Source organism: Neltuma alba, unplaced genomic scaffold (assembly GCF_004799145.2).
Source record: "Neltuma alba isolate B1F8T4 unplaced genomic scaffold, ASM479914v2 tig00011652_pilon, whole genome shotgun sequence".
NCBI classification, from domain to species: Eukaryota; Viridiplantae; Streptophyta; class Magnoliopsida; order Fabales; family Fabaceae; genus Neltuma; species Neltuma alba.
In genome coordinates, this window is record NW_021636300.1 from 54,726 (window position 1) to 68,500 (window position 13,775).

The window sequence follows — 13,775 nt, forward strand, 5'->3', positions numbered from 1 at the left end:
CCCCGCGAGGAAGAGCCGGGTGCCGCAAAAAAATTGCATCTCCTGAGATTTACAAGCTGCTGAAAAGATATAAAAGGGCAAAAAAATCCTAAAGAAAGACTGGAGGTAGAAAGAGGCAATCTTTTCAACTCTGCAATTACATTGCACCTTCAACTCCAAGCGTCAAAACCCTCCCTGACTTCCGTACACATCCCAGTCTGTCCTCCTTTGTTTTATCATTCCTTCTTCTTAGAGCTCCCTTCAGTCTCCTTCCATGTCTATCGTTTTCAAGCGCACTCTCTCTGTTTGATTTTCCCCCTTTTATATTTGACTTTCTTCATAGACTCTCTCGGCGGGCCACGGTTAATTGGCGGGAACCAACTGTCAATTTTTGGTACCGGGCTTAGTGAATTTCTCCACCCTATATAAACTCTATCGGAAATTGCGGTGGGTTTACTTGAACGCTTGTTTTGATGGCTAACCCGTCTGGGAACCATCAGGAGCAGACCCATGTTTCGTCTTCGTTCAACGGGGTTAGTGGTGCCAATCCCAACAACGGCAGTTCGGCTCCGGAGAGTTCAGGTGCGGCTCTGGCCATGAAACACAACCCGGGTATATCCTTGGATTGGACGCCTGATGAGCAGGCCATACTTGAAGAGGGGCTTGCAAAGTGAGTAAAAATTTGGCTTTTCCGCCGTCTCTCGCCCTGTAATAAAATTTGAGTTTCTATAACTTCCGCAGGATTGCTTTGGTGAACTGTTGTTTTTGGGGTTATCTTTTTGGTTTGTTTCACCTTGCACATTTGTCTTCTTGGGTTACTTTGGTTTCAAAGAAGCATGGTAGCGTTGAAGATTTTTATTTATTAAACTGTTGGAAAGCTATTTGAGTTAAACTTTCAATATGAGAAACACTATCCACAATTCCAATATTGACTCGGGTATGCAGGGCTTTCTTTCAAACTGATTCATTGCTGCTTTTTCGGGACATCATCCAGTAAAAGTTGTTACTTCTGTTTACATGAGATATACATGGACCTAGGGCACCTCAAAACTGATTTCAAGTTTTTAAACAATTAGGAGTCTGCATGAGTCATATGCATTTCCCATTGTAGGTAAAATCGGGATTATAATTCTGGTTACATCAGTGAAGGGTGTCTTGGTTCTCATTTTATGCTAGTCTTCCTGTCACAGTGACATTCATTTCTTTTTTTTCATCGGTGATTTTTAAAGCTTAGCTGAAATGAGCAGGAAGCAAGCTTGATTACATGTCATCTCTAGGAGTGTACAGTAGACTCACTTGGGCTGTCGAATTGTGATCTTTTGGTTTCATTTGCTGGAATACCAATTTGTGTTTTCTAAGTACTGCAGGTAGTCTTTTATTAAATGCTAGTTCTAAATTTTGTATCGTAGGTTTACCTCAGAATCTAACATAATACGCTATGCAAAGATAGCCCTGCAACTACAGAATAAGACAGTGCGGGACGTAGCACTCCGTGTTAGATGGATGAATGTAAGTGCTGCAATACTTTTTATTGCTTCCTTAGGCCATTTGCTATTGTAAATGCCTTAAAAATCTATGATTACTTTGAGTTCATGAGGACCTTTTTCTTTAAACATTTGTATGAGGGATTTCCATGCACTAGGCAGCAGGATCTGATTTGTGACAATCTTTTTGTAGATGAAAATTTTAGGCTCGTTGTTGTTGTATGCTTTAAGATGTTATGTTGTGGGGTTTGAGGATATCTTATCTTCAAAAAGCTATGGCTTTTTCTCTTTCTAATAAATCTTTTTAGGCCCAGCACCAACTCCCATTCATGCCTGAGCTAAGCTCAATTGACTATGTGCAAAGGTTTAATGGCAGTGTTATGTTTTATGGGGTAATAATCCTCTAATGGTTTTTGCAGTCGTAGAGTTCAGAGAAAAAGTGACACAAAAAAGTATAACTGTATATGAAACCACTTCTTATTTGCCCCCCTATTTTCTCTTTTCTCTCATTTTTTAAATTCTACAGGAAATTTATGAGTAAAGAATTTCAGAGTATCCCGACTCTTGTTAATGAATTCTGTAAAGTTTTTTGATCTGGTAGTGCTATGGCTCTACCCTCCATTTAGTTGCTTTATTTTCACCTCTTCTTTTACCTTGTCTGGTGGGATATTTGTTGAGCTTTATGTAATTGTGAATGTTCTTTTACTTAAAATTAATGCTGATCTTCTAGCCTGCCTTGAAGAATAATGAACGACTGGGGATTGGTCCCTCCATTTTAGTGGTGCTAAACACTTTGATCTCTTTTTCGACCCCCTTTCGAGTACTAAAGAAAAAGATAATGTTGCGTTGGGTCACAAGGGTCTCAGTTTCAAATTCTTGTAACTAATGTTAAGCTCATTACGTAAAACTGGTTTGAGTGTTGTCTTTTAAGTTTCAGGTTGATTATCTTGCCTGCCTGTGGATGACTGATCATTTGCTTCTCCATTAGATTGGTGTTAGATGTGTCTATTTCTTTTGCTTACCCTGATTTTGTATGATTAAGAAAAAACATTATGTTATCATTGGTTCATAAACTTTCTTTAGTATTAATATCTAAGTACAGAAATTAATATGAAGCTCATCACGTTGTGGAACTGTTTTGACATCTGTAAGTTTACCTATGCATCTCCTATTTATTAGCCACCAACCGAAGTTGTCAATAACTCATTTAAACCTGGTGGAGACACTCTTACGATGCAACTGGCATAAACATCTGACCATGTGCTATCAATTTCTTAATGCAATTAGGAGATTCCTTTTAAATATGTAATTACTTTTATATGACAATTTTGGTCTTCTACTTTTGGCAGAAAAAAGAAAATAGCAAGAGAAGGAAGGATGATTTGACAAGGAAAAGTAAAGATAAAAAGGTACTACTTTAATTTATTGGATATTATGATCATTAATGTAACAAATTTGGGTTCCCCCCTTCTTTTAATCTTGTGAGTGTTTGTTTATATGTACTCCTTAATTCTTCCAAGAACATTGGTGGTTTGTAGAACTTGTTATGTGTTGAATAATCTCTTTGTTCCATCTTTCGTGCTCACTTGCTTGTTTTGCCATGTTGATTTGGCACACATGTGAAATCACATAATATTCGAGAGAAATTATGGAGTTTTGTCTTGAATATCCTCCACTTATTGATTATCTACATTGCTCAATGCTCCAATGTCTGATTCTTGACTGTCAAAATATCAGACCTTACACTTTAGAAGTGTGCATATGGTAAGTGTCATTACACAAGTAATATAATACAAAGAAGGGATATCATCCCTTGAGAAATTCGTTTGAACTGGTTTAATAAACTCAAAAACATGCTAGAATTTAAACCAAACAAGTATAGACCGAATTTTCAAAGATGAATGGAATCAGGGAGTGCAAATGGGAAAGTGAAGGTGGGTTCTGCAACAATATGAGGACCTAAAACTATTTATACCCTACTTATTTCTTTGCAATTGTTCAATATTCTCTTTTCCGTGCATTTAATGCAGCATGTGATAATCAGGATTTGATTTTAAAGTAAGATGTTTTTTTCCCCTTTAGTCACTCACTGCATTAGGTGTTTCATTAGATTACCCTCAATCTTCTAGGTGATTAATCCTATTGTTTAATGTGGAAAAATCTATTTGTCTATGTGAAGTTAATCAGCACGCTTGTATTCGAATTAACAAACTATTTTTAACACTTGCAATCTTCCACTGTTAGTTGCTAGACCTATTATAGAATTCCTTTCTCTAGATACGACTGGAACATCCAAACCACCAATCAACAGTTGGCAAAACTAGAGGACACATATATCAAATGGCAGACAAGGAGAAGCAATTGTAGCTAAGAATCCATAAGTAGGTTCAAAATAATTTTAGAATTATGAAAACCAGCCGCATATGGATAGAAAAAATACAAAAATGAAAAAAATACAGCTCGTAACCATCCAAATACACAGGAGTGAAGGGAATAAAGAAAACACCGTATGATGTGTGCGACCTTCAATTTCGAGCCTCCAACACTCTCTCCAGTTCTCTGATACCTAGATTGGTGCTCTTTCTCTTCCAGTCTGCATCCTTTAGCTTCTTCTGCTATTTATAGAAGACTCCTCAACTTTGTGACTGGAGTGCTGCAGCTTTGAGCAAAAAGACCAAGTTTTGAGGATTTCTGATGATGGCATGCTGTGTCATGCAATTTCACAAGCCATGGCTTTATTTTCTCGGGTTCTTGTATTTGATTTCTGCATGCCTTGGTTTGCTTTACAAAGCCTGGGCTTCCAATTTTTCTCCAGAACCTCCATTAAGCTGCAGCCTTCTGACCTGGAAGCATAGGCTTTATGTGCAATTCTTCTACCGCTTCTTAGGTTTTTTCTAGTTCTTTAATACATTGCTCAGCTTTGTTCCTCCTTCCTAGATGACCCGACAAACATGAAATGGATCACATATGATCCTAACATCTTAGCCTTGTTGATTTTGTTTCACGGGAAAACCATAATGGAGGTACCTATACTTTCTCTCAATTTTTAATTTAGTATCTATTTGTTTTTGCCTCTTAATTGAATCATTTAATTTTACCTTTTAAGCAATATTAACTCTTGTAACTTTGCTCTATTAGTATTATTAGTCTTTATACAAGGGTTAATGATGTTAATAGAGCAAAATTAAAGATTTAATTAAGGAGAGAAAACTGCATAGGTACCAAATTAAAAATTGAGAGACATTATAGGTACCTCCAAAATGGTCTTTCCTTTCTTTCACGTTTAAAGTATTGCATCCAACATAAGTGTAAGATGTGATACAGCTCCATTTTTTGGAGTATTGGTGCTTAACATCTGGTCACACTATTCTTCAGGCTTTGGCATTTGTATGTGCTATGAAGTTATCTAAAAGCTTATTTGTGCCAAAATGCTAAAAATTCACATAAAACTGAAAGGCAAGAAGATGGACTTTGCTGCCATTTCATTACAATTATTTAATAACTTTGACCAATATTTATTGCATGATCTCACAAAACATCCCCAGAAATTTATCAGCTTCGTGTTGAAGCTGAATGTTTACTGAGCTTCCAATGCTAATTAATCCCTGTATTTCTAACTCTGTACTTTCCAACAATATTTCATAGTCTGGAATTAGTTGGTTTCTACTATATTACTGGTCATCTAAATGTTTTGAATAAAAAGTTGCCCTGCTTTCATTTAGGCTTCAGGTTTTGGCGTTTTACTTCGTCGTACGATCCATGTAGCTGACCCACCTAGCGGGACAAGACGTTGTTGTTGTTGTTATTGTTTTGGCGTTTTACTTACTGTGTTTCCTTTTAGCATTCCATTTATTTCTCGGAGAATCTGCATCATGATGGTTACATTCACTATTTTTCTTTTGGAATAGGCCAAGCATGGTATTTGACTATTTGTAAGTTTTTTTGACTTGTTAAATGTTCAAAAATTTCAGCATCTTGGGCTTCCAAGAAATATCTGGAAATAAAATTGACAAAGAAGAATGGAAGCAAATAGTAAAAAGTGCATTCGTGCCATGCTGAAACCTCTTAAGTTAAATATTTATACGTATTTTCATGTTTGGTGGAATTTCTGATGTTAAGGAGGTCCCTATTTTTGTTTCTAGGAAAGGGTTTCTGATCCATCAACGAAGTCATCTCACTTTGCCACCCGGTCTAATGTTTCCCCATATGCTCCGCCAGTGATTATGGTGGACAATGATGATGGCATTTCCTACAAAGGTCGGACACCATGCCTTCTGAATTTCATTGGCCTTGAATGTTTGAGGTTTTTCAAACATGAGAGTAGAGGCTTTTTCTATTGTAGGCGTTTCATTTACCTTTCAAGGATCTCATGGTTGCATTTCTTTATGTTCAGTTGACTTATTTTATGTCTGAAAATTTCTTTGGGCTTCTTGTAGCTATTGGAGGCCCCACTGGTGAGCTATTGGAGCAAAATGCGCAGGCATTGAATCAAATATCTGCAAATCTAGCTGCTTTCCAGGTAAGCTGATGCCCTTTTTTTGACCTTCTCTGTTTCTGCTTTTTGTGCAAAGTAAAATTCTGTTTGTATCAATTGTACGGATCTGGGCATGAGACAGATGACTACTATAAGTGTCCCAATCCTATTTTTCCTCCACTTTCATTTTTGTGAAATCACTTGACTATTTCCCCTTGGTGCTTTCGGGTCTCATGTGGAATGGAATTTTAGTCAACAGCGGCATCATTGTATTTTTATGAGGTTGTGAAACTGCTGTAAAGACCTTATCTATTACCGAAAGAGGTATGCATATGGTATTGAAAGAACTGGATATTGGGTAAATTTTGGGGGGAAAAAGATATGGCTATGGCGAGGTATATTCCGTGAAAGTACTTATTTTGATATAATTTTAGAAACAATATCAGTGCGTTTTCATACCAAAAGCCGTGGCTAAAAAACTATAATCATTTCAAAACCACTTTGATATGGACCTGACAAGGGTATGCCTACCGCAAACGGTATACTGGCGGACTAGGATGTTTCATCGTGTCTCTTGTGGCTGTTATATTGAAAATTCGATGTCTGACTTCTGTTTTCTAGTCTTATTATTATCATTTCCAAAGCTGATATAATTTTTCCCCTGTTCTCTCCATTTTGTTTTCAGATACAGGAGAACATTAATCTATTCTGCCAAACAAGAGATAACATTCTTAAAATTATGAACGAGTGAGTTATTTTTACTGTTTCTCTTGCATATTCCCATAACTACTCCCTTCATGTATTTGAAATTATATTAAGATTGTTTCATCCGTTACTGTTTTACATTGTGGTATCTGAACGTCGGCAAGTTCTTCATTAATAGGAAACAGAGTTTATTTATATGCTACTTTGCTTTTTCTCACGTTGCTCACCAACTAAAAGCACTCCCCACCTCCCCCTTTTTTTTCTTTTTTTTTCCTTCTTTTTTTCGTGGCAGTTTGAATGACTTGCCAGAGGTGATGAAGCAAATGCCACCTCTACCAATAAAGGTGAATGAAGATTTGGCCAACTCTATTCTTCCAAGAACAAACCTCCCTACGCAATCGTGATGATGCTCAATGTTCGTTCATCTCCGTTCGGGCTTGTCTTTCCACAGTCTGCCTCCCGGGGGCACTCCAATAATATTCCCACACTTGTGTGAGGAACGAAGTGCTAATCTAGATGACCCGACTTTTAGAAGAAGAAGAAGAAAGAAACAAAGAAAAACAGGAAGAAGAAACAATGAAATAAGTGTGGAGAATCATCAGGTTGAATTAGCCTTCATTATTATTAATTTTTTTTAATTGGTTTTCCTGTTTTTGGTTCTCTTAGTGGGCTCCGTCTTTATTGTACCAGTAGGGAGTATTCTTCGTGGCAATCGTCGGTTGAATTTAGGAAATGCGATTTATTTACAGCACTGAGTTTCACTGATGTTCTCAGTTGATTCTGTTAGCATGTGAGAAATGGTAGTCAGTTATCTTGTGTTTGTCAGTCTAATCAACCTTGTATTATGCCGAGTGCAGCCGAGTAATCTTCCCTGTAAATGTCATATTTGCACTAAGTGGAGAATTCATTGTCAGTTTCATAACGGCTATGGTCGACCAACTGTGCATGCTTCGTCATGATTTTTTTCTTAAAAAAAGAAAATTTCTGTGAGGAGCTTGATTTTATTTTGTTCTTAACGCCGAGATTTATTGCTCCATCATGTATTTAGCGTACGGCTTCCTCCCTCTCTACTTCCCTCACGCACACCAGCAGTACTTATTCATCAGGACATTATCCATACTAAAAAGCCATGAAAATCACAATTGATGTCACATGCACATTCAACGCACCCAAAATCATGCGTAATTTAATTTAAGAAGAACATTACGTAATCAAAGACTTAATTATGTCTGACTAAGCATTTTTGGATACAATTACATTTTAATCCGATTTAATTATTATTTTCTATGCAATATTATTAAAATTTGAATTAATCGTAACCGTAAGAACATGCATGTATCTAAAATTTCGAAAATTGTGTAAGCCCTTAAAATTTTAGAGGAGGTACATACTTCTAAGCACATATTCATATTCTGCATACTTATTTCCTAAAAACTAACAAGTAACCTGGCTTCTTCGAGGATTGACAAGTTTTTACGACATTTCTAAGCACATGAAAATGTATTTATTCACTTTTTCTTAGGAAAAAGTGATATAGAGGGATTACTGCAGCAAATTGATGACATTTAGAAACTATTAATCTATGAGATTAGTTAAAAGGATTAAGGTTTAACAATAATAAATGGATGTGTTGGCCCAAAAAAGTGGATGCGAAAAAAAAGGGGGCAAAATATTTTTTATTCCATCGTTCAATTAAGTCCCTCAAGATTAAACTTCATGTTAATAAAGATTAAGCTTCATGAATCAAATCGATAATTAAGACAGACTAAAAAATCAAAACTTTCATCATCCGTTTTTTAAATATAAAATTTTTTCACAATCTATGATTGATATACAACAAGTTTTTTTTTATTTTAATTTTCATAACTAAATCTTTCAATTTCTATAATTGGGCTCCTTTACATTTCGACCAGCTTATAATTAAGCTATCTAAGTTTTACAATTAAATATCTTATCAATCATGATGTTAAAATTTTTTCTTAAGATATCTTTATTAATGGAGAGAGGGATTTTAATAATGATATTTTAGAGATACATTTATTTAAAGATAGCTGACTTAACTCCCTTTTCTGATACGAGTAAATTAGTGGTTATCTTTAATACGAACTCCGAATAGAGTATTACTTCCGTAATGGCGTCGTTCTTCCTTCCTTCCTTGCATCCGTCGGTGCGTGTCTCCGTGGGGATTGGCAATATATTGGGTCTGTTTGTAAGAACGTTTAAACATACTTATTTTACATTCTGTAAATTATGAATAAAAAATTATTTATAAGTTATTGCAAACTAGCGTTTTTACTTGCCCTGCCCATGGACTCCGATGCTGCCGCAATGCAAAACCGACAGAGAGCTGAAAATGGTTTTTCGTTGGAACTGAGACATCGTTTTGAGGAGCTTCTGAAGTTTACTCTTCACGCTCGCCTAAACAATACCTTTAGCTTGCAACTTCTGAACCTCTCCGAGACATTCTGCTCAACCCTTCTCAAAGCTGACCCAACTGATCCTTACTCAGATGATGTTGGTAATTTTTTTTTCCCGCTGTGAATTTCTTCCTATTTCATTTCATTGTGTATTGTGTACGGGGAAAAAGGACTGGCATAATGAATCAAAGTTACGAGGGACGCTAATTTCCATGATTTCCTGTGGTCATTGTGTTTGAGTATCGTTAAACAAGCTAATTAGCTAATAAGCTAAGAAGCTACAAGGGATGCTAATTCCCGGTGATTTATTTGTCCTGCCTTTTCAGCCAACTCAATTTATTCGCATCCTCCATACTTGCACCAGCTCTGCTAATGTGCCAATGTATCATTACATTGTCCAGATGTTGCGGGAAAATCTTTACTTTACCTATTAACGATAAATCCTTCGTTCGTGCTTTCGCGGTTGGAGTTGGTTTCAGTTAAAAAAACTTGGAGAAATTTTAAATTTTATGCATATCAGTAAATGTGGAATAGGCTGCTGGTTTTGGAGATAAATTAATTTGACCATTTTTTCCTCTTTTGCGTTGATTTAGACCCGACGCGTTTCTACTTTACAGATTCGTTAGAAGGAGTTCATCGTATCCCTTATACAAGCGTCTAGCATCAGCTCTGTTAAAGTGTATGAGTTCTGGAGCGTTCTGCAGGACATGCAATCATTTAACCATGATCCATGATTGTAGTTCCATCCAGCAGAAACGAAACGAGTGGCAGAAATTGATCGTTGAGAGGGGATCTGAAATATTGAATGTACATTCTCAACTGTTCGTTGCTTGGTTGAATTAGTTTATTATTAATTAAGGTAAATTATAGTACAGAAAGTTATATTTTGACAGATTTTGAAGAGGTTTGCCTTTGAGCTACATATTGAGGAGCCTTTTTTTCCGGAGTTGAAAGGTATATTCATGAGTCGGTATGATAGATCTCAATGGAAGAAAATGTTATTCTTCTCCATTTTGTACTCACCTGTTACTGTGCAAGAAAACTATCTATCATTCATTGTGACATTCTGTTTGTGCATGGACTCTTATCTACCAACCTGAACACGGAAAGATATTTTTTTAAAAATCCATCAGACATCGTCTATGCTATCATCAAGTTGGCCTCCTGTCTCCTCCTCTGAATCCACACAAGTATCATCCATAATATTTACTCACAAGAATTCAATTCTACTAAAGTCATTTATCTTCTCTGTTTGCAGATGGCCTAGAAACAATTGAAGCAAAGTGCGCTAGTGATAAATATAGCAGGTTTTAAGAAATTAATTTTACGCTTAGATCTGTTCCCCCCCCCTTTTCATCATCAATAACTTTTTTCGTTTTCATATAAAGGGCAGATGAACAAAACCTTTGCGCTTCCCATGGATTTGAAGTTTAGTGATGACTCCAGATGCAATATTCTGCTTGTAGTGGGAACACTTTGAACTGTATTTAACCTCTCGATGTAAAAGATATATGAACTTAGTAATTAATAGGAGGCCAACAACAGAACCAACCGAACAAATAGCTGGCTTATCAGGGGGAACATTTTTTATGTCAGAAACTAGATGCCTCGTTGCCTTTTTTCGTGTAAGCAATAATCTGATTTCTTCATACCAAAGCTTGATCAAAACATGGCATAGACAGACGCTGCTTCTATAAAGCATTAATTAAATTTTGTCTTCTTAGTCTTTGGGCATTGAAATACCGTAGTTCTGTCTGTTTTTACCATTTTACTTTTCTTATTCGTTATTTCCTTTCTGATTTTTCCTCTCCCCCACCTCTGCTTCTTTTTTTTCCAGGATTGAATGAGGAAATCTGGTTCTCATAAATAAGTGTGTGGTCTTTGAAGTTCAGTTGGCAGTTAGTCTCATTCCCAATGCCGTATGGTTTTTCTGTCTGTAACTGCTTTGCTCTGATCTCTAAACTTCACTAATATTTAGGGAGTCCAGTGGCATCCTGTATCCTCTGGAATGTTGGAGACAGAGAGGCTTGGAAAAGTTCTCCCAGGAGTTAAAAATGTGGAAAAGGGTCCTTTTTCTGCTGTAATTGGTTTTGGACCGACAATGAATACGTCAAATGCACTTCTTTTGTAAATAATGGCATTATGATATCAATAGACAAGGATATTTTTTTTCGCATCATTAACCAGAGCACTCCTTGCAGTTTTTATTGTGCAATAATCTGCCCTACATTTTAACTCGACCTCTTGTGAACTCTTGTGAGCTTAAGAGGTTGCTGTTTTACTTACAGGGGAAGAATTGACATAACTATTTTTTACTGAACATGATAGATGGCTTTTGGATTTTTATTTAAGATGTATGTGTTTGTTAGTTTTATGAAAGCTCTTCATGTCTGTTCTAGTTCACTAAATTTGGATCCATGATAATCTAGAGCGCTTGTGCTGGACTGGGAACTGGGAAATAGTTATTCTGTTTACCTTAATGTGACCTTGAATAGGTCTTTCGCAGCTGTAATACAAACTAAATTCAGTTATGATTTTTTTTTTTAATAAAAATACTGATTCCTCCAGCATAACATTCCCACAGCATTACAGGTGTAAAAATCTACCAGAGATTGGACAATGAAGTAAAGGAGCAGGGAAATGGTGCTCTTGCAATCACTGTTTCCAAAATGGCCGTTCAACCATACATTTATCTGGCGAGCATAATTTCTGTGGGTTTCAATTTGTTGAAAATGCTGATTCTTATCTGTTGGCTTATTGATTTTGCTGGACATTGTTTTCAAAACATTAAAATGTTGCTCCCATCTTATTGCTCAGATATAAGTACAAACTCATTTTTGTTTTGCTATGTTTTGAACTCCTGTTATTGACATTTGAGCTCTGTTGCTTTTGTAGATTTCCCTCCTTTTATCTTTGTGGTGCTATGCAAGTTTTCAGCTCTTTTCTTGGCTGCCACTTGTTTTGTGTAGTTGTGAATAATTTATTAGAAAAATCATTATTAACTTATGCCTCATAACCTATGTAGTTTTTTCCCCCCACCCTTTCGCATCATGTGCTCCTGCTGCTTGAATGTCTTCATCTAAAAATTGACGACACTGACATTGTGCAGTCTTGCTTTATGCAGGGATTAAGCTATGAGGGAATTCGAGACCTTCTTGGTCTGATGCATATACCAGGGACAACTTCTATTGCTCTTCCACCTCCAAGATCCGCTCTATTAGCATCATTTAATATGCCATACAAGTCCAATGTAAGAAAGTGCTTTTTTGCATTCTTATCTCTCACGCGTTTGCAGTTCATAAAGAATCTCTGGAGCTAATACTATTCACTCCATATGAACGTATTAAAGATTTTGTTAGATTCTTCACTGATTTTACTATCATGAAGTGGTCAGACCTCACGAAAGATCACTGAGATGGCTTTCATGGTACCTTCTGAAAAAAATATATTTTCACATCGCCTTTATTATTCACTGTTTAAGAAAATCTTTTATTCTTAGAAAATTTAATTGCTTATAGCATGTTTTGTTGTTGTGTTTGCTGCAGAGTACTTTCACTTATAATATTGTGTTCCTTGAATATAAATTTTACTTTTCTCCGGCTTGACTTGTTAAGTTTAAGAGTTGCGCCTTGACTCATGGAGCTCGTGCATTGGCAAAGCATACCTATAGGAGTAGCAATAATTTTTGGGGTTCTTTAGATGGAAACGGTAAGGATCCGTTTGAAAGAAAAGTGCTTCAATATGTCCTCGGTCTTTATCTGTGCTTGAAAATTCTGTTTCACATAGAGAATGTTTAATGTGATTTTTCTTTACCAGAGAGATTTGCATATGCGTGTTCGCTGAGTAGCAAGACGTGTTTCCTGAAAAGCATGGTTTATATTGTTATGCCTTGAGTAACTCAGTTACAGTGTTTTTACCAGTTGTAAAATTACTTTTCTTTCCAGATTTTAATAAAAATAGGCTGGCATTGGATGTTATCAACCGCTTGATAGAACATTGTTCTTGGTTGAATGTGCACTTTGTCGCGCCACATGGGTTCATATTTGAGATAAGGGTTGCCAATGGATATGGTGCCCGCTGGACGGAGGATGGAAGGAAGGTGTGTAGACAGCTTTAAATTTTGGTCTTTCCCATCTTTTTCTAGAGGCTCAAATATTATGCTGTTTAATTCTCATATTCTTTTTGCCGGATGACTAGGCAAGTGCAACAAAATTGAAGCATGAGATGTACATGTAGGAATTCCTTTGATGCATTTATTATGTAATGGCAGTGAATCAGGCTCAACATAAAGAGTTTTGGGTTTTGAGTTTTCTATTTTCATCTTGCAAATAGGGCTTGCATATTTAAAATAAATTTGCAACTAACATTTTTCTTAATATATCTTTCAGTTCATTGGATTTCTAGAGCCTTACATGCAAGATGGTCACTCAAAGGGCTGGATGCACTAGCTCTGCTTGCTGTATCTCGATAGCTTTGTAGAACAATGGCCCTTGTCTAATTGTGCTTGTGATGGGATTATATTTTGCCATATCATCTGTTCCGAGTCCCAACTGAAATGACAAATTGTGCTTTCTGTGGTTGGTACTAATCTGACGAACATTTGAACGTGAGTTTAGCATATGCATATGTTCGTATATGCTATTATTCTTCTTCTATGCTTTTACTAATCAGTTACCAGAACCTCCCGAAGTTGTGCGAAATTAATAGCGGCTTCTT

At 36.4% G+C, this 13,775-nt stretch overlaps 2 protein-coding genes across 2 annotated transcripts; both read left to right on the forward strand.

The window, feature by feature from the left end:
* On the forward strand, positions 1 to 7,581 carry LOC114716382 (uncharacterized). The gene is made up of 7 exons (XM_028901387.1): positions 1 to 649; positions 1,389 to 1,488; positions 2,813 to 2,872; positions 5,606 to 5,720; positions 5,900 to 5,982; positions 6,623 to 6,684; positions 6,935 to 7,581. Exons 1-7 carry the CDS (start codon positions 453 to 455, stop codon positions 7,044 to 7,046), a joined length of 729 nt encoding a protein of 242 aa, XP_028757220.1. The 5' UTR covers positions 1 to 452; the 3' UTR covers positions 7,047 to 7,581.
* Positions 7,582 to 8,930: 1,349 nt separating this feature from the next.
* On the forward strand, positions 8,931 to 13,513 carry LOC114716381 (uncharacterized). The gene is given in 12 exon segments (XM_028901386.1): positions 8,931 to 9,156; positions 9,653 to 9,866; positions 9,953 to 10,013; positions 10,318 to 10,366; positions 10,897 to 10,957; positions 11,038 to 11,125; positions 11,652 to 11,770; positions 12,184 to 12,309; positions 12,674 to 12,767; positions 13,004 to 13,158; positions 13,257 to 13,291; positions 13,448 to 13,513. Coding segments are annotated over 12 exon segments (1,023 nt in total). The 5' UTR covers positions 8,931 to 9,151; the 3' UTR covers positions 13,464 to 13,513.
* Positions 13,514 to 13,775: the final 262 nt, after the last annotated feature.

What these genes read in the sequence shown, in the direction of transcription:
- LOC114716382 (XM_028901387.1), top strand. Translation starts at nt 453, where the DNA reads ATGGCTAACCCGTCTGGGAACCATCAGGAGCAGACCCATGTTTCGTCT. An exon ending in TCCGTGTTAGATGGATGAAT is followed by an intron (nt 1,489 to 2,812) that starts GTAAGTGCTGCA and finishes TACTTTTGGCAG; the next exon opens with AAAAAAGAAAATAGCAAGAG. An exon ending in ATTCTTAAAATTATGAACGA is followed by an intron (nt 6,685 to 6,934) that starts GTGAGTTATTTT and finishes TTTTCGTGGCAG; the next exon opens with TTTGAATGACTTGCCAGAGG.